The 21,639-nt window shown below is 39.8% G+C and overlaps 1 protein-coding gene across 4 annotated transcripts in view; it reads left to right on the forward strand.

The window, feature by feature from the left end:
- Positions 1-2,641: 2,641 nt before the first annotated feature.
- Positions 2,642-21,639, forward strand: part of znf638 (zinc finger protein 638) — a 37,272-nt gene continuing 18,274 nt past the window's right edge. For all 4 annotated transcript variants that reach the window (XM_042069381.1, XM_042069382.1, XM_042069383.1 and 1 more), the window contains exons 1-4: positions 2,642-3,030; positions 18,697-20,260; positions 21,246-21,307; positions 21,500-21,538. In XM_042069381.1, the coding sequence (XP_041925315.1) occupies positions 2,921-3,030; positions 18,697-20,260; positions 21,246-21,307; positions 21,500-21,538 (1,775 nt within the window). In that variant the 5' untranslated portion in view covers positions 2,642-2,920. The remainder of the gene's footprint in view (positions 3,031-18,696; positions 20,261-21,245; positions 21,308-21,499; positions 21,539-21,639) is intronic.

Raw genomic sequence — 21,639 nt, forward strand, 5'->3', positions numbered from 1 at the left:
CCACTAATAATGCCCTGAATGGTACGAAACTTCTACAGTAGTACAACTATGTTATTTACTCATAAAACGAGGCAATGAAAAGTTTGTAAATACACCAGGAGTTTATTAAAAAACACTTGCCTGATGGATGCTACTATACGCTGCGTCGACGTTACTTCTGTGATTTGGGAAAAGCCCGTAAAAGTCCTAGCAGGAAGCATGCATAAGGATCTAGATCCAGGAATGCACTAATATTTTGTTCATAGTACCAGTTTGCAACAATTATTAGTTAACACTAAGTTGTAAACACTTCGGAAAGAAAATATTAAAAACTGGATATATATATAAAAAAAATCGCTTCCTGCCAGGACTTTTACTGGCTTTACAGGTAATTTACGAGATAAAAGTTGGTACCATTAGGACTGCAGAAACTCAATAGTTTCTGACAGCGCTACTCGACCAGGGTTCGACCAAGGGAAAACAGGTTCTAGGAGGGTGTTTGGCTCGGGGTCATGGTGCAAAGGACCCTAGGGTGAAATTACTCCGAACCATCACTTTAATTCATGGATTTGGATAAATGCAGAGACCAAATTTCCCTCACGGGATCAAAAGAGTATATATACTTATATATATATATATATATATATATAGCCTATCACACAGGCTATACAGCGCCCTGCACATTTATTGGCACCCCTGGTAAAGAAGATTAAAAAAGTTATACAATTTCATCATTCAACATTGCTTTGTTTTAGGACAAATTTGCTTGTATCCAGGATGAGACATCTTAAAATAAGTAAAACTCTTCTTAAATGTTTTTTATAAGAATGCACTAGGTAAGTCTCTTTATACTGAAAACAATACCAACTAGATTTTTTGATATAAGGTTTATGTCACTTTGGTTGGATTTTATTACATAAGCAGTTTTTTATATTCCAAATGCTGCCATTCCCCCTATAATCCCATAATGTTATCTCTCTCTCTCTCTCTCTCTCACTTTCTCAAATTCAAATTCAAGTTGCTTAATTAGCATAACTGTATGGAAACAGTGTTGCCAAAGCTATTGTTACATACAACATAACATACAAGAACATAAGACAAAAAAAAAAAGTGTGGGGTGGACATAAAATATCTAAAATTAACAGCAGTAAAGAACAAGAGTAATAATAGTGTGATGTGATGTGATTTGTGTGTGTGTGTGTGTGTGTGTGTGTCACGTTTTATCATGTTTTAGTCTCTCAGATCCTCACATTTCAAGATAAATTGTGCTACTGAGGCAGCAGAGGGCCCTTCACCAATAAGTATGGCCATTTTTTCATCATTGTCAAAATCTTGAAAGTGTGGGATAACTATTTGGATTTTGGAAAGTGCTCCTCTGTCTCAACCATCTCTGCCTGACAATGACCACATATTCTTTGTTCTTTTGGCAGCCAGGTTTTCCTGTGCCTGCCTGTTTCTATTGCTAGATTGTGGTCACTGAGCCTGTATTTGGTCAGGACTGACCTCTGTTTCATATCTCTGACAGAGATGAGATACTTTGCCAATTCATATTCTCTTTTTAGGATCAGATAGGAATTCATTCTACTTTGGTTGGCAATTTGGTTTGTCCAATGATCTAAATATTCTTCTTTTGCTTGATTCATGATTTTGTTGTCTGTTGTTTGTCCCTCTCTCTCTCTCTATCTCTCTCTCTCTCATAATTTTTAAGTCACTACACAAACACTACAATAGACAAATGTATTTAATATTTCACCATGTGTATAATTACAAATCACTCTGTACAAATGACACATTTATCTCAGGGGATGCAGAAGATTGGGGAATTTGACATTATGTTGGGGCGGGGGGTGTCCCACTGAATCCTCTGCTGACAGCTGGGCATGTTCTGTGGATGGGGAAACATTCCGATGTTGATTAGAGGAGTTTACACAGACTGTCCTGGGTACTGCACAGGCGGAAAAGATTGGCTTATATCCTCAGACTAAATGCCTCTGCCTTACCATCTTCTGAACTTGTCTTCCATTGGATACTCCAAATCTATAAAATAGGGAGAGAGGACTACTCTGACTGCCTGTTTTAAATAGGGTGAATAATTGGAACATGTCATAATAGATTATGTTCATGGTAACTGGAGTAAAGAGGCTTGGATTCACCCAGTTAAGTACAGACAATTTGATCTGAGCAATGGAGTGATAGAATAGCTTTAAAGAGAGAGAGAGAGAGGGGGGGGTGAGGGGAGACAGGAGATCTTTGCATGGAAAGAGAGAAGAATACTGTTCTATTGCTCTGTCACATTTCCTTGTTGGATGTCTCTCTCTCTCTCCATCTCCCTGGCCCTTCCCTCTGCACTCCCTCGGGGCAACCCTACCTCTCCCTGTGGAGAGTCACATGGCCTGGTGGCATTCCCTACGGACCCACCAGCTGCCCTCATCGGGTAACAAGTGCTGCAGCAAACAAAAATTCCAATTGTACTTCCAGGATCAACTTTGATCGCTCTCTTTAGTTGAGCCTTTAGAGCCACAGATTTCTTCGTAAGGTGGTCCAAGAAGATCCTGTGGAAATATATTTTTGTTTTTAGCATATGGACTTAAAGGGCATGATATCTTTTCTGAATTGTGTGAGTACATATTCATCTTGTGGAATACACGTATTCTCAGGAACTGTTTTTATTTTTCAAACACTCTTGTGAGTTCTCTGTTCCGGCATTGAGATTCCACCACCTCCCTTCCTCCGACACCACAGCGTCGATAGCCTAGTGACTAGACCCTAGTCTGTTGGGAGTTCTTCAGTAAGGTCAATTTTTTCTATTTGTGAGAACTTTTTCCTCTTGTTTTACTTAGCTCAGCTAAAGAAACCATCCTCAGAGACTAGGGGGGAGCAGTAAGTACTGCCGGGGTGCGTTCTCTTCCCTCGTGCACCCCTTCCACACAGGACTGGAGAGATGCTGAAGAGCAAAAACAAACAGAGCGCTCAGAATGGCGTAGTGTCTGTCGTTACTAACACTGGCCCCAACAGCTGCTTTCTGACGGCCAAACCTCATGTAGCTACTCGGTAAGTTGTAGGAAAACGTGGGGCCTGGGGTCTATAGATGTCAGCAGTGTGAGATTTATGGGTCACTGCACGGTATGATGTCTGAACAGCGACGCAGTGAATGAATATGTGTTTTTGTCTCTGTATGTCTATGTCTCCATGACAAACTAATGTATGGATGTGTTTGTACACCACCTGTATTGCCTGTGTCTCACATCTATGTTGTCTCCTGTGCCCATCATCCATCATTGTATGTCTTGTGTTGTGTTACCCCTTCATTGCCATTATACATTTGTTATATTTTGATGTCCCATCCTGGCGTCTTGGTGATGGAAAATGCTATTTGTGTAATTTTCTTTTCTGTGAAGTTTGCAAGATCCTTACAGTGGGTTCTGGTGGCATTTGTGTTGATAGCTATGACCATTATTCTGTAATTCACTTAACTGGTGACAGATTAATTTGCATTTGCACTCACAGTCTACACTCTGGGTCAGTAAATAGGTGTCCATTTTATACTACCAGTAACCCCTCACCCCCCCATATGTTACTTGTTTACACAACATATGTAATTTCTGAGATATTGAACTTTGTATTGAGTGCCATAATTTAATTACCAAGTGCAAAATGCACTCTTAGTACTGTGGCTTTGTGTCATTACACATTGGGACATTGCGCTGTTCCACCTGTTAGTGCCTGCGTGATTGAGAGCCCGGAGGTCGGCTCTGAAAGGCTTAGTGTCTGAGTGGTGCTTCATGAGATGATGGAGACATATGGGAGTCAAATGACTGAAATCAGAGTCAGTAAGCCTTCACACTTTCTTTCTCTAAGCTGGTTAGGCAGTACAATGTGTCCCTGCTGACACTGCTGGGCAAGGGTGTGAGGTAAAATGAGTTGGTTTATTTATGAGAGGATGAGCAAGGACAATACAACAAACACATTTAAGTATTTGATCATGGCTGCCTATTCTAATTGTGTGTGTGAGTGTGTGCGTGTGTGTGTGTGTGTGTGTGTGTGTGTGTGTGTGTGTGTGTGTGTGTGTGTTGAATCTTTGCATTTGTGAACTGGAAAACCAATCGGTTGTTTGTTTCCAATAAAAAGCCATATTTCGCTTGGGTAAATTAAGCAAATTTGAATCTGAATTAGTTACGTTAAAAACTATCACAGAGTAGTCTTGCAAGAGTCATGTGGGTGTGGGGAAAAATACAAATATTTGTGTCATTTAACCATACTGATTAAAATGGTTTAAGTGGTAATGTTGTGCATGCATGTTGCACATGATTTAGTGTCTGTCCTTGTCCCCATGATTGACAATATCACAACATTGGAATATATTCCTTCTCATAAACCACACCTGTTCGCAACTTGTACTTCAATAAACTGATCAGAAATGTTTACAGACATATTCCAGATATATGAAATCTGAAGATCATATACCGTCACAGGGGTAAAAATATGATTAGCCACCAGAGTCCTTATGATAGCCCTCTGCCTTGAGCTGGCATCGTTCCTCGATCACATGAGGAGAGGAGAGGATAGTTTGCTCTCTGTGACATACCCTCACGCTCCTCAAAGAATCTATCCGTCACCCTTCTCCATTTACAGACAAATGCCTGAAGAAAAAATGCACATGAGGAAAAAATACGAACGGTTCACAAACTACACTGACCATTCTCTAGTTTTGAAGTGTGAAAAAATAGTCTGCATTAGTCATTGTAAGACTCTGTTGGTGCCTCTTGTACATTTCTGGTTGTTAAGAAACACTTTGTTCCATGGCTTTTTTGTTGGGTATTAGGTGGTGTGAGCTTCTGTAAAAGGCCATCATTGTTCCAGCATCCCACAAGCCCACGGCTCTATGAAAGACAAAGACTGACTGCCTCTCAGCCTGGTCTGAGACCATTCTGGAGATTGTGATGCAATTGGACATCCAAATCTAAATGCGCACAGACTTTAAGGCGCTTGCTGTCTTTTTATGGCACACCCCTTTAGTGACTTGATAAAAGCACATCCCTTTAATAGTGACTTGATAAAAGAGACATACGGAATTATAATACACTGGGATTCCATCCAGTTAAGGTTTGTGGTGCTTGTCCTGACATGAATTTGAGATGGCCATTTCCCCATGCAAATCTCAATGAAGCACTTGTAAGTGATTGCTGTTATTATGTGATCAGTAACCTCACACGGTTCTTGAGCACCATACTAGTGTGGAGGGCAACTTAAACCCCAAACACACAGACAGGGTGTTTTAATAGAGGTGTTGATCTGGGTAATCGGAAGGCTGCCAGTGTTGCTTCATTTCCTCTGATCCCGTCAGTGGACATAAAGCTCTAATGGTGATCCCCCTCGGCTCAGCAGGAGGAAACTTTGTGCCCACTTTTTTCTGTGGTGTCGTCAAACCCCGGCTTATAGAGTAATTAAATGCTGACAGAGCATATGTTATAATGTCATTCCTATGGCACTAAGAGTTAATGGATCCATATTACTGATCTAGTTTAGGCATTTAAATAAGCATGATACACAGCTTGTATCAGCAAGGAATGTGTATGTCATCGAGATAAAAGCTTCAATATTTTTCTTTTGACATTTACATCTTATTTCCATTCTGCCCAAGCAGAGTCTGTGGTGGTAGTCATGAACTCTGTGAAGGCCATAGGTCTAGTTGACTTTTGGCAGAAGTGAGTGCGGAATTTTCAAGTCGTCCGTGCTCTCTGCTCTTCTTACTGCCTGTTACGTTCAAGATAGGGTGGTTGTCAGCTGATGCTTGTCTGTGTCTTAATATAGAGCATGTTTAAATCAGTCGATTTATGAGGCTCTGATGTCAACTAAGCTATCTTTGATCTGTCCAAATTTGGGTTTGGATCCGCAGGGCCCTCTTCACTCTGCCTATTTGAACTCTATGATTTGTTTTTGTCAATAAAATTAATTTGACACTTTTTATCTAGATACAAGAGATCAGCGTTCCAAATACCTGTGAACCCATGTTATGGTTTTATATCAAGTCAAAGGTTAGCTTAGTTTGTCACCACACTGGCTGTGAGTGAGAAAACAATTTTGGGTGTCAGGGCACCAGCGGCCAGTGTGGAGACCGGCCAGACCAACGCTTTGCCTGTAGTGATCCCAGAGGGATTTATACTGTGGCAGAATTTAGAGGTGCTAATTGATGGAATCTCACAGGACCCCGCAAATTTCTATTCTGTCGTCTCACTCACAGACGCACAGACACACTACACACACACACACACACACACACACACACACACACATAGGCTGAGTAATCAATGGAGCCGTAATGATGCATTTCAGGAGGTTATTGTAATCTTCCTCGCAGCCCCCAATCTCCAGCTTATTGATAGTGTTTATGTGCGTCCCCTTGCGGACAATATCACATCACAGAAACAAAGTGACCTCTACAGGAACAAGTTCTAAAATTGGGCTCCAGATTTACGATTGCATGTCCATGTTTGTTTATGTGTGTGTGTGTGTGTGTGTGTGTGTGTGTGTGTGTAGTGTGTGTGTGTGTGTAAGCGAGTGTAAACAAATGCTTGTGTACATATTTTGGATATCCCTCTCTAATGTTAGCCTCCTGCAACATTCAAAACACTAATATTTTCTTGGTATTAATAGGATATATTGCAAACATTCCATAGTTGAGTTGATCTAAACTTTGCTGACACGACATCTTGCTTGATTACTTACAGTAATGCTTCAGCCCTTGTAAATAAGAATAATGGATCTAATTCTGATACCAAGTATTACAGTACAGTAAACATATTTACCACACTATAAGAACTATAATGAAATTCGAAATGGTCCATTTATGATCCTTGTATCTTGCATGCTTAAGAATACTTAGGTTATGTCCCTGTCTTCAGCAGCTGTGCAATAAGAAAAAGCCTGAGTGAAAAAAAAGACAGGGCTAATGCAATAACCAATTAAGGAATTCAGCCCCAACTATGAAAGCAATTTAATCATTATCATCAATCATTAATTATATATTATACATTGTGCAAGCAAGGACTGACGACTTCTGACATTTGTTGGCCGCAAATAGGAGAGAAGTGTCACTTTCCAATCATTCAAACAGCCTATTATGAAAATAGCACAACACATCTCAGAAATGTCTCCTACTGCGTTATTCTTTTCGACAGCACTGGTAAGAGCACATGAGAGGATAAAATTGGGTCAGATCAAGTGGGATAGTGGAGGACACAATCTCTGTATTAATTTAGTGTTGGGGTTGTTTTGTTGGGGTTAATTTATTTGGAGTTAAAATAAATTAAATATACATAGTATGTATACACTTCAAAAAATAAAATCTAACCAGGTGTTATTAATCTCAAACAATCTATTTGGGATTGTTTTTAGTATGAAGAGACCTAGAACTCTCTCGAAAGATCATTTTGACTTAATTTAGTAAGACTTTGACTTATTTTAAGTGTTATCAAGACAAATTTACTTAACGCACTGGCAGACAAATTAGCTTGTTTTCAGGATGAGACGTCTTAAAAAGAGTCAAACTCTTCTTAAATTAAGTCAAATTATTTTATGAGAAAGCACTAGGTAAGTGTTTTTATACTGAAAAAAATATGAACTAGACTTTATTAGATAAGCAGTTTTTGCAGTGTGTGTGTATATATATATATATATATATATATATAAATCCTATAAATCCAATAAAATCTTCTTAAAGCAGCACTGGGTCAGCCTAACTTGAAGTTACCTTACAACATCACCTGAGGCCACTTACTTTTTCAAGTGCATTTATTTTGGGGTACGGCTTTGCATGCTAACTCTTGACAGTGATGGATATACTTGTAAAACCTCAGGACATTTCATGTGACAGGCATCAGTAATGGTATGAGAAGCAGTATGCTCATGTAGAAAGGAAATGCTGTTAACTCTTTATGTAATGTACATTCAGACACACTGATGTATTTAAAGTGTGTTGTGTCATCACCACTGAACACAAAACACATTGGAGTCGACAGCATTCAGCAAATTAAATATAGATTAAAGATTAAATACATACTCATAAATTTGTATGGACTCTCAGTTCAACTATAGGCACACTGGATTGCACATTATGCCTTTATATATTATACATAAACATATATTTTACATACATTGTTTATATACATATATTTTTTTGTTTAGTGCCAACGCGTTGGACCATGATTTTTTTCTGCTTGTAGAGGGAGCTCAACTGAGACGGTCTGATATCATGACATCTAAGGACAGTGTTACAGGGAAACGGCTCACCAGCAGAATTTTGAGACGCTCGTGGTGGGGGGCTGGGCAGGGCTCCTGTGTGGTGGGACAGTGTGTAAGGCACGGACAAATTTAAGGGCCCTGAAATAGAAGACGAGAAGGTGCTGAGAGGAGCAGGCTACTGGCGACAGGGTGACAAAACCATATCTCAACACAGGGCACTTTTCATCCGAGGACAGAAGCTAAAACAAATAGCTTGACAAAACATACATGCTCGGATTATGTATCGTGGTCACCCATCATTTTGTGATAACTGAAACCACCATTGAGTCATATGTTATAGTGCTTATGAGGTTTACCACATAGTAATATAATATACAGATATTTCTTTCTCTAACCAGTAGCTTACTATTTAAGCAGATTCCCTATATAAGCATATTTAGTAGGGCTGTCAAAATAACTGATTAATTTTGATGAATTAATTTGAGAAAAAATAACTGATTAAAAAAAATAGTGCAGATTAATTGATTCCGTATGACCTTTGACCCCGAGCCGTTCTAGTCAGTAATCATTAGACTTTAAAATGAGAGAGAAGAAAATGTGCTGCCTAGATCATTGATTGGAACATTTACTTTTAAAAAACGGCCTGATGGTGTTGATAAAAATAAAGTGTTGATTAAAATAAAGTCCTCTGCAATGTCTGCAGCAAGGAATTTGCATATCACCGGAGTTCGTCAACTCTAAAGTTGCACATCAATGCAAAGATATAGTGTTCACATTGCGGGGAGTGTTCATTTATTTTCATTGTGTCCCCTAGGTCATATCTGTGGCCTGAAATGCCTTGTATGCCTTCTTCACGAAGCACTTTTGACTTTATTTCCTCAGCATATTAGGTTATATCATAGATTGTTATGGTCATTATTTGAAGAATGAAAATAATAATAAAAAAGTTTTTGAACTTCAATGTCACTAATGCTGATTATTCATTTGAATGATTCATTTGAATTTAAATATTTAAAATACTTTTACAGCAAAAATGATATATGCGATTAATTTAGATGAATTAATCACAGAGTACGTAATTATTTCGATTAAATGTTTTAATCGATTGACAGCCCTAATATTTAGACATACATGGATGAATATAAATGTATTGATTGAAATTTGTCTCCAGTCAGGCAGTGATTATGAGTTCAGTAAGATGGTGTGGCAGGTCTGCCCTGATTTCTTTGAACTCTTTAGGGATAGTGAACTTACTATCTAGGGATAGATAGTAAGTTCACTATCCCTAGGGATAATGAACTTACATGCCGGTCAGACACTTAATACATTCTGATCCTTTCTCCATCTCTTTTCCTTTGTGTTCCTTCACATTGTGAGAGAAAGGAAGAGGTCACAAAATTCCCACCGTGACCCGTTGGGTGCTCCATACAGTATGTATGTTCTCCTTAACCCTTAAAGGAGTACCGTCACACCGGTGTGATGGGAATGTTGAGAAATGAACGTTCTAAAGAATATTTGGGTTCATTGAATTCAACATAGAATTTTAGAACCTTCAATTGTTGCGGAACTTAGAATGTTCAAAAACCTACACCTTTAAGGGTTAAGTAAGCAAGTGAGGCATTCAAAACAAGGCTTTGGCCTGGTGTCAATTTATGTCAGAATTAAAAAAAAACCCTCTTGCGCCAACCATTGTCTTTTTCACAACACATCCTTTTCATGCAACAATTTAAATACAGTATACATTTTTTAAGCTTTCACTCATTGCCTCCCATTTTTGTCTGTTGTCACCTGATCTGACTGCACTGTATAACACAGCAATAGGTGTGATGTCTTAATAGTCCCGAGTATTCCTAATGGTAAAGGGAAATCTTGATTTAACGCAACTTTTCCATCTGATTAGCTTGTAGTGTTGACAAGACTGCGATGATCACAATTTGCTTTAGGGTTCAGGTCCCCATGTATTTATTTATTTATTTAAGTATATTTTATTGGGCTTTTATGTGACAGGATAGTGGAGAGTGACAGGAAGTGATGGGAGAGAGAGTCGGGGTGGGATCCGGAAAGGACCACAGGACGGGAATTGAACCCGGGTCGCCGGCATACGGTGCAGGTGCCCCAGCCAGTTGCACCACAGCTGGGGGCGTCCTCATGTATTAACATTATATCTGACTATATATCTGATGATTCTAATTGGCCATTTGTCAGACAGATGAAGTAACATTAGGAAACATGATCCTGCTAATTGATAACTGATGAGCACCTGCTATGTGTGAAGGACTGAATGCTGTTAGTAAAAAGAGGAGTTGGTAAATGAAAGTTAGTGTGCAAGATTAATCGGTGGGCATGGTGAAGCAGTGGTCATGTCTCCTGACAATCAGTTGGGTTTGATTCCCAAACGCGCCATGGTGAGTCCGTTTTGATTTGGATAAAAGTGTCCAAATATACAGTCAACTTTAACTTTTATACATTTTATAAATCCTCCTAATATGAATAACTCCTCACAGAATCTCAGAACTTTCTTGTGTAAAAGCCTGAACTAATTGGGTTTGATGGGTACAGAATATAAAGGACTTTTTTTCTTTCTTTCCCAATTCATTACTTTGTCTAGTCTCTCTCTCTCTCTCTCTCTCCAACGTAATCTATCAGTGAGCCAGTCTGTGGTCATCAACCGTATCTGTCAACAATTGTCAGTAGTTTACTGCAGTTGTTTCTCATAGTGATTACAGCCTTGCACTATGCAGACTTGGAAATAAGAGCTATGTGGATTTGGCTGCGGTGAAAGACTTAAGAACTGAAAAGTCCAAAAAGGACCTTACTTATCATGATGTGGAACTAAGAGATGCATCTACACCCAGCAGCACATATAAGGTACCCATTTGTAAGAGTCCCTTTGTTCCCCAAATAGTAAAACATTGACATGTTTGTATATCAAATTAAAATATCAACCTGTTTTGGTGATTCATTTGTTTATTCAGTGTGACACAGACACAATATAATTACCAAGACTTTTCCATGGTTTACAGTCGGAAAAACAAACGTGTACTGTATAATAGATAGATAGATCTACTTACTGACTCTACAATCCATATTCAAATCCCACATCATTTTAGGAGGCATTCCGGCATCAAATGTATTCCAAAACATCAATCATATTTAGAGCACTAAAAATAGTGCCCATTGCGTGTTTTTTTCTTTCAAATTTCCTCTGAATATGTGTGTCTACACTATATGAGTTTTGTAGTCACGACGGTGGTAATGGCAAACCTTATGAACACAGTAGGTGGTTGATTGATCAAGCTTGTTAACTCCACTGTATTTCAGCAACTACATCTGCGCTTGTGGTTGGCAGACAACCAACACTCAGGACGTGTGAGCCATTAATACAACACACGCACACGCACACGCACACACACACACACACACACACACACACACACACACACACACACACAGAAACACACACTGAAAAAGAGAGAGACTGAGAGAGGGGCATGACCCTCTCTAGGTTTATTTATCACATTTGGCATTGGTCAACCTGTGTTGGCTCCAGCAACAGAGGAAATAAACAGGTGTGGCTGTCCTCGGGGAAAGAGGATATCACTAGTGGACTTGGGGGTCTAGGCCAGAATGGCATTAGAACAAGAAAATGGATGCAGTGCCCGGCTCCCCTATGTGCCCTCTAGGATGTGTTTTTCCAAATAGGCTACTGTGATGACAGCCTTGGGGTGCTCACAAATACTCGATGAACATTTTAATTTACCAAATGATGAACATTTTAATTTACCAAATGACAAACATTTTAATTTACCAAATGATGAACATTTTAATTTACCTCTCAAACCCTACATTCATACAATATCAAAACTTTGCAGTGTTTTTGGGTGGATGAAGTTAAGTGGAAGGGCTAATATCAAGCTAGCGTTTTGATGTAATATCCCCTGGACTGTACCTGTTTTTTTGTTTTATAATGTTCCCTTATTTAGGTTATGTTAGATTATCTTAGGGTAGTAAACTATTTGAGTAAAAGGCAAAGTAGGCTAAATTGTTGCAATGAAACAATTAAGTTTAAAATACTCATTCCCAACATTAATCTTTCCAATCCATTTTTTATGGATTATGGATTATTATCCAAGTTTACAGTTTAAGCCACACCATATCAGAATGCTCAGATGCCAGAGGAAGCTTAACACAGTCTGAGCTGTAACAGGGAGGCTACACTGGGTCCGCAACTGATGCGTTCGCGGAGCGTAAAAACAGAAGACCTGTATGCTCCTTTAGGAGGTGATAAACCTAAATGAGTAGCCTAAGAATATTAGTATTATAGCATAAAATGAATGTACACAGAGAGCAAAGGACAAAGTTGTATTCTCTGCAGAGAAGGTTTGTCTGAACACAACAACTGTTCAGTGGTCAGAGAAACGTTTGTCTGTCTGTCAGTTCTTTATTTTCCATATCTCAGGTTTTTCTGTTAATGACTATTAATAACCACAGTCTGCCATCTGAAAATATAGCAGTTATAGACAGTTACTGGGGTTGTGACCCCAACTTCACAGGTATACTTGGTTAACAAGAAGACTAAGCAAAACCAGACGGCATTAGGTTACCTGAAGATAGAAAAGTGTCCATTACAAAACCCAAAAACGCTTTGTAAGGCGGATTGATGTCACATCCCTGATTGGTAGCGAAGATGTCAGTCATCTACTGAGGAGGTGAACCCCAGAGCAGTAGAGAAAACAGAGTGGCGACACTCCCATAAGAGACCGTGGAGAGAGATTGCAGTGCTTTTCCATGCCAGTGTCCAGATTATGGACATTAACTTAATGTCCAATCATGAGGTAGCCTGCAAACACTGACAATATACTGTGGAGACCGAATTTGAAACTAATCACTTATTTATAATGTTCAGTGTGGTGAATTTGAAGCACCATGGAGAAGACACTTGACATTAGTGTGACATTGACCTGTTCTGTATAGATGCGGCTTTGTATCTCTAGTTTCAGTCATGTAGGTTATTTCTCTGCACCTTCTCCTGCCTATGATGGTGTGGATAATGTAACATGATCCTTTATCTGTAGACCTCAGCACGTTCTCATATGTCTGCACTCACATGCAAAGCAAAGGGGTCAGGATAGCAAAGGGACCAACAGCCAGTTCAGACTATCCGCACATCAAAGGCTACATATCATAATCATTCTATTGGCAATGCACTGACTGCCCTCAGACTTGGACTTGGTTTCAGAGGAGTGATATTTCATTGATTTTAACTTTGAAATCCGTACTCATAATAACTTTCTGTATCTGTATTTCTCAGGGTGACACACGTGATACTGAAAAGGGAAAATCAGAAAAGGGAAAAAAATCTGTAGGCCTAAGCTATCTCTCTCATTGAGCGAGATTCAGGCAGCAAATCAAAATGAATGAGAGACAATGGAAGCTTACAAGCAATAAAAATAAACTACTGCATCATAGGTCTGCTCCTCCTTTATCTCTAGTGCAGGTGGAGTGTCTCTTGGGCATTTCTGCTATGTCTGCAAAAGTTTATGACCACAGATCATATATCTGTCATGAGATGACAAACTCTTCGTATGGTAGCCTATCCATTACCCTCCTCAATCTTGCTGTCAGAATTCGGCTTGAATAGTGCACAACATGACATCCAAAAATATACCAAATTAGACCACACATTACACGTAGGCTAAACTACTAAATGGATAGCATGCTCCTACAAAAATAGAGGCAACACTTATAATGTAGGCCTAAGGCTGAGATTTTATTTTAGAAGAGACTGCCGCCTCGTGGTAATGTTAACCTTAGATGTTACCAAGACGTTCAGTTCCCTGCAAATTACTCTGTTATAAATGAAAACTAAACAGAGAAAGCTCATTTCATGTCTACATTTCTAACAGATCGAGTGAAGATATCTGGTTGAGATTGCTATTCCTGACCTGGTACCACGCTCTGTACTGAACTTGTTTAGTCTATGAGGTACAGACTAGGAGGGGCGTGGTTTCATACGCGCCGAGAAACAGGACAGCTGCTGTGTTTTGTGGACGTTTTGGGGCCGACGAGGATCCCAGCTCGATCATAATAATTACTGTAAGTGATATTTGTAGTTAATAGAATGTTATATTGGTAGATTTATTATATTTTGGTATAAAGCACTGACACGTCGCTTTCATTAAAAACTCATAAGGCACTGCAAGATGGCTGCCTAGTTTCACCCGCGCTGCTTGGAAGTTGAGCTAACGTTATCCAGTGTTAGCTCAAGGCCGCTGACTCTTCAGAAATGGAAAGAATAGACATTGGAATTTGACAGTGTTCAGAAATGGGCTAGTCCTACACATACTATGCCATCATAAGAGACTCCACAGCAGTCACCATCACGATGTTGTGAGAGGTTAAGGTTTAGGTTTCGATTGTTATGGCTAGGAAGCTCACATTAGCTAATGTTAACTTTAGCAAGCATTACGTATCGGATCTGTGTGACTTTAATGTTGGGTTGTTTATTAACGTATACAGATTATTATAATCATTTCGCCGACCTCCTTTGGTTCACTTACTTGTAAACACGAGGAAAAGCGTAAATAAAGGTGGCTTCTGAAGATAATACATATTATCAATTATTGAGAAATCCCTCGTCACGCTTGTGTTGGCCTTGCGTTAAGGAGAAGAGGCGCACACAGTGTCAAATGAGGCCACGACACTGACTGTAGTTCGTTGTGAATCCTACTGTCACCGTTAACGTTAAACATGAAAAGAATTTTGTTTAAAAACATGCGTGTGTTTTATTTTTACATTTTCCACACACGTAAATCGTGTTATTAGACCGTAGTAAGTGGCGTCATACTTTGAGGAAGATATGTTAAAGCTGGCGAATAGACATACTAGTATGTAGTTTGTCCATGCGTTTTAGCCTCTGACACGCTATAGCCTTTGTTTGTATCCACATTATTCTAACGTTACAATCAAACGATGTGACAGAGGGGCTGCAGAATCATAGAAAGGGGTAGTCTAAAACCATCAACGTGACCATTGTTACAATTCTTGAGGGCAAAGGTAGGAAAAGCTTTAGGTTTCTAGTCAAATGTGTTAATCAGATTTCACAGAACAAGGGAGATGGAAAGGAAATACGTTTTTGTTCCTTTGTGGAAATGTATTTTTTCCATTTCAATCTAAAACTTAAAGGAAAACTTGGCAGGATTTCCCCCTCTTCTGGAGAAATGGTGCATTATGCTATTTCAAACTGTGGGCAGCATTAGCATAAGTTTGGCAGAACTATGTGGATGTTACAAGGTAAGAAACACGATTTAAAACGAGTTTCTTGTTTCTCACCTCTCTTTCCGGGATGGTAGTCTCAATGTTGCAAGGTTGGTTTTCCGCCTGGAGATGCTAGGCGCAGCGGGGAAAGTCACCATTTTCACTGGAACAGGTCATTTAACCATCCAAATGATTTCTAAACGGGTTTATTACGTTAAAAATAGTTGCCAAGTTCCCCTTTAACTTCAAGCAAATGCATGGGACAAAGCCTAGAAATGAAGGAAATACAAACTCCACATTTAGCACTATTAACTAAAGCTTATCAGAGAATATGTGAAGAACCTAGTAGTCTACTTGAATAACCATTTTAACTTATCCTTTAATGATAATTGCCATTTAAATGTTCTAAATTGTATGTGGGAACAAAATAGAGCGACTGTTTTCTGTTGTATCACTGTTCCCAGGTGGGAATCAATATCCTTGATGATCCTGCGCTTTCACAGCCATTTGGTGAGGGAAATCTCACAGTTAGAGTGTGGACACGACTGTTGACATCCTCCCAACCATATTGTATTTGCAAGCAATAAGGTCTAAGGTAACTTCTGCATATCTCGGGATTAAACATGCATTGCTGGTGTCTGCGGACAGGATAAAGGGCTGTTAGATCAGTATCATACGAAAGATTTATTATTTATTTGGTTGAAAAAGCACTGATGGCAATGAGCTTTATGGCTTGTCTCGACGAAGTGTGTCCTCCTTACACTGTCTCATTGCTAATGCTCAAAAGGTCAGGTCTACTTCTGAAAATAGACGTAGGCTGAAAATATAAGCTAAATATGGTTGCATCAGTTAATAACACCATGTCTAAGAAGCATGATGTGCATGCTGTTTTGTTTGATATTATGTAACCTTTGTAAATATTACAGATGATTTTGTCCACTGGCAGCACCCAGCCACCGCCATATACTCTGGGTGTCTACTTACAGGCTTGCAACTGTGTTTGCATAAGTGGTAGTTGAAGCCAGTTCCCTGTCAACCTGAAAAAAAAAGCAATTAGTTCTTTGCCCTATTTTGTCAAGAGGGTTGAAAACAATGTACTTGTCAAAAAGGCTTTTTTCTATTTGAATCAGAGTTATACATGACATACTGCTACTTACAGTGCCCTCCAGAAGTTTTGGAACACATGCTGAAGTTGACTAAAAAGAGGAATAAAAAAATCATCTTTTGGAAATTGATCCTAATGCCTTAATTAGAAAAATTAGGAAAAATCCAACTTTTAAGGACCAATTTTCTTTGTGAATGAATAATGTATCGTAAATAAATAAATGTTCTTCATTAAAATACCGGGTGCATGAGTATAGGAACGCCTATGTTAAATTCCCATAGAGGCAGGCATTTTTATTTTTAAAGGTCAGTTATTTCATGCATCCAGGATACTATGCATCCTGATGAAGTTCCCTTGGCCTTTGGAATTAAAATAGCCCCACATCATCACATACCCTTCACCATACCTAGAGATTGGCATGGTTTTATTTCAGTTAGCCTATTAGCTGGTTTGATTGGCATTGACCTTCATTTATTTTATTCCTCTTTTAGTCAACTTTAGCATGTGTTCCAAAACTTCCGGAGGGCACTGTATATAGTTAATTGGGTTTTTCCAAGGCCAACTTTGTCCAAAATCTTGACTAGTTGAGGTGTAATGATTAATAGATTTAAACTGATACATGTAAAAAGGCAACAAAAGTCAGTACTTTAATCCTTGCAATATTTAAAAGCCAAAGAACTCAACTAGTCAACACTATCTGTCGTGAGGTGTTCAAGGAAAGGGCCTGCGACATACACAGTATGTCGGCAGTGTTTAACCCCAGTAGGCCCACCCCCCTCATTATGTCAGATAAATCTCAGTATATTTTAATGCCATTGTCAATACTCAACGTAGAGTGGCTTTTTGCGCTGCCAAGAAGTGGAATTTCATCATGTCATTACACTCATATTTCCAATAAAATTTCAGTCTCAATTTTATATATATATTTTTATATCAGAGACATCTGTTTGAGTAGCTAGATCATATATTGAATCATACTGTGCAGTTTTGAATCATGCTGTGCAGTCTTGGCAATCACTGAATTGTTGCCTCATGAATCAATAATGAATCGCATTGACACATTGATGTAAAGCCTGAAATTGTGTAACCTTCAGTGGATGAACTGTTAGGTTTGAAAGTATGAACGGAATAATTTCCTTATCGAACAAGGACACATCCTCTGATTTTGTCACTGGATTTATTATATACCATTTTTACATTGTTTTTCTTTCAACGGGATGTTTACAGTGGGAAGTAATGTATGATGGTGTAATCTATTACTTGGACTAATGTCTTTTATATTTGATCCTATTTTAATAGTCAACGAAACTTGAAACAATGGCAGGGGATAGCCCATATAATTTGGTTGAAAAATTAACAGTGTGAATGATATCTTGACAGTGACCGTGAACTCTTCATTTGTTTGCCACTTTATGGCACAACAATACAGTGTCCAGTTCATAAAATGGCGATTAAAAACTATCCACTCTGGTTTTAGTTTTTTCTTTGATGAGTATTTTGTGTAGCTCAAAGCGAAAGTACTTTTTCTGCTCTTCTAAGCAGCCATCTGTTGATTGATGCATTGGGTTTAGGGATGCGCCGATTGTAAAATTCTGGGCTGATACAAATGTTTGAAATAACACTTTGGCCAATAACCAATGCCGATACCGATATGTATCTGCCGTACTAGTACTCTGCCGTGCTAGGTCCCTGTAGTCTGTTTTAGGCTAAAATCGGAGGAATAAGCAAGGGGCGTCCATATACCCCGGAACCTACTTTAGAACCACCTTTGCAATCTTGCAAATTTCACTGAAAGAACTTGCATGAAGTTTGTAAGATTGTTCTTGGAACCAATGTATTGTTTACTCTTCCTGTCCGTCCTGTTGTATTTTGTTTGCCTTTTGCTTGCTTGTTTTTTTTCTTCTTCAGTGAAGATGTGGAAGCTTCAGTTAAATTCTGCAGAGGCTAGTGACCCAAAGCCAGAAGTTTGTGCGTGTGCGTGTGTGTGTGTGGAGAAAAAAAATGGGCGAGGAGAAAGCGATTCCCACGTTTTTTTGCCAGTATTTTGTTTGGATGTGAAGACAACGAGCCAGTAACCCTGTCTGTATGTTGTTTTTTTTCTCCAACTTTTTCAGCTTTGCGTTGTTGTTGGAAAGTTTTCCTGTTGCAAATTCGTTGAACGCCTTTGGGAGCTTAGGGAGCCTGCCTGTCCTGCCCCCTGCCTCCCTACAGTTGGCACAGATTAAGACCCAGTTGGCTTTGCACCAGTTGAATGCACTTGCTGCCACTAACGCCACTGCGGTCCCATCGCCTGCACAGACTTTGCTCAACCTCTTGAAGGTCTCCATGTCTCACCCCATGTACAACCCTGGTGGGGGAGGCTTCTCTGGCTCTCAGAGGCCCATGGTATCCAACCAGTATGGCCTTGGGGGTCAGCCTGGTATGGACATGGGTGGCTCTCGCATCGGACCTGGTGCTGGGCCTATGTCAGGACCACCGCCGGGTATGATGCCTTCAATGAGATCCCAGCAGATGGGTTTTCCATTGGGTCAACGTCCATCACAGATGTCCCAAGACATCGAGTCATCTATTGAAATGCACATCAGAGGAGCCCGAGAGGAAGTTCGCCTGCTCAACCGAATTATGCCCCAGCAACCAAAACCAACTGACCCACGCTTGCACGACGATCCGAGGGAGGAAATGGGTAGTTTTTCTGGACAGAGGGGATCTGGCAGAATGGACGAACCGTCCTCTGCAGATTGGTCGCACTTCCAGCCTCCCAACAAACTTTTTTCGTCCTCTGCTTTGGGTCATTCCTCCTCATCCTCCTCACTATTTCAAACCTCTGGGTTTGGAGGTGGTCCTGGCCCTGGAAGAGGAGGTGTCGAGAGCCAGTCAGGTCCTCGTTCGGGTCCTCCTGATCGTCCTCCTGTTCGCTACACCTCAGAGAGTGCCAGCAGCATCCTTGCAAGTTTTGGCCTTTCAAATGAGGACCTTGAGCTCCTTAGCCATTACCCTGATGATCAACTCACACCTGACAATCTGCCTTTCATTTTGCGAGACATTCGCATTCGCAAGGCCAAGCGGACCATGCCTGACACTGACGATAGATCACCACGCGATCAGAGGGCACAGGAACCTCGGCAGAGCAAAGTAATTGACTATGGACACTCAAGTAAATATGGCTATACAGAGGAGCGCTCAGACTCCTATGGAAGAGATCCACTTCCAAAAGAGTTGCCAAAATACGAGCGAGACATAGGATCTGGACCTTCTTTTGGTGGAGCTGAAATCACACGGCGGCCCCAGGCAAGTCCAGCAATGCCCATTTCATCGAAACCACCTCCGATGGACCATAGGAATGTCTTGGCCGGCCCTCCTCCTGAACTCAAACCAGCTCCGCCCAGCTCCATGCCTGGAAGAGATCCGGTACCCAAGTCTGCTCCTCCAGCGCCCAGCTGCCCTGTAGTCATGCCACCGACCCATGCTGTTGGTTCCCGTGCTGGCATGATGGTCCTGGGAGATGGCAGTGGAGGTCCCAAGCCCTCCGCATGGTCTCCTGCCTTCCCTCCTCCAAGCAACCCATCAGTCATGAAGAGGCTCCCAACGCCCACTATGATGAATGATTACTCAGCGGCCACACCAAGAATCTTTCCACATACATGCTCTCTATGTAACGTAGAATGTGTCCTGATCAAGGTGAGTATCTACCATTCCTTCAGTGCCTTATTTAAAGAACTGACTGCTCGCTTGCGAAAATAAATTTGTTTGTAAAATCGTGAAAGTGGTAGTAAATTTTGTTTGAAATACTCAATCTGTTCTCCAAGAAGATAAGAAGATGAAAATAAACTGTTATCAGAGAAATTGTGTTAGATATGATTATCTTGAAAGGACACTTTAATCTTTGTTGGATATTTCTTAATTTGTAAAGAAGATGTTTTTTTTTTCTTTCTTTTTTTTAATATATTTTTGAGATTGAATATGAATCATCTGTGCTTTTGCAATTGTATTGATTTGATGTTAAATACTAGTTGAGTTCATGTGCTAAAGGTAAAACAAAGACTGTACACTAAAATATGTGCCAGTGATGCACACAAATATTGTTCAAGAAACTCACTCGTGAAAAAATTCACCGAAGAATTTCCGAAGATGAAGTTGAAAAGCCAATTGATGGTGCAGAAGAAGCATGTTTGAAGATTGTGGACTTTTCCTTAGTAGCAACCCGAAGATTCTGCATACGTGAGCTAGTTGAACTGTGCTTACTCTTGGGATACGAAGACTGTTGAAGAGGAGACTAAATCCCATAGACTGTGGCATCAGTGAATATTGCTCAGGAAGTAGTCATTAATCACAGCTGTCAGTTAATCTTAATGCTTTCATGTTAACTAGCTCTTAACTAACTGTATGTTAGCAATGTGTAATAGGATGTATTAGCTCTAGGATGTTTACATAATGTTCTATGAGAGTTGTGTGTATCCCAATGACCTTCCTTTCTAATCTAATCCAATCCTAAATTTGACCACCAAAGTTGATTGTAACTGAACTGAGCAAGAAATTCTGTGAACAAAAAGAAGTGGGTTTTGAACAAAAAGAGATGTGTGTTTATTATGATGTTGATGGAAGCTTTGCAGTTTCTCCTCAATGAATCTGACTTGGTCCAACTTCTTGTGTAATTATCTGATAGGACTGGATAGAACATCAGAACACAAATCTTCATATTGAGAGCTGCCGGCGTCTCAGGAAGCAGTAAGTTCAAAGTGACTACTTTTGGATAGTCTGTAGAGCTTGTTAATGTTCCAAATGTGTGACTGTGTGTGTGGGGCTACATGTGCAACAACAATAGGAGTCTTGCTGAGTGTTTGTTATTTATAAGTAAGTACAGTACATTTGTAATGATTATAATGTAGTAATTGATACTCACCTACTGTCTGTTTACAGATATCCGGACTGGAATGTGGACACACTTAATGTTCCCAGGTAACTTGAACTTTTTGAACTTTTGTTTGGTTGGAGTTTTTTTTTAGCATTTCCATGCTGTTATCTATCATAGTTGTGGTACTATATTGTAATAACAATGA

This window comes from Alosa sapidissima, chromosome 18 (genome assembly GCF_018492685.1).
Source record: "Alosa sapidissima isolate fAloSap1 chromosome 18, fAloSap1.pri, whole genome shotgun sequence".
Classification (NCBI taxonomy): Eukaryota; Metazoa; Chordata; class Actinopteri; order Clupeiformes; family Clupeidae; genus Alosa; species Alosa sapidissima.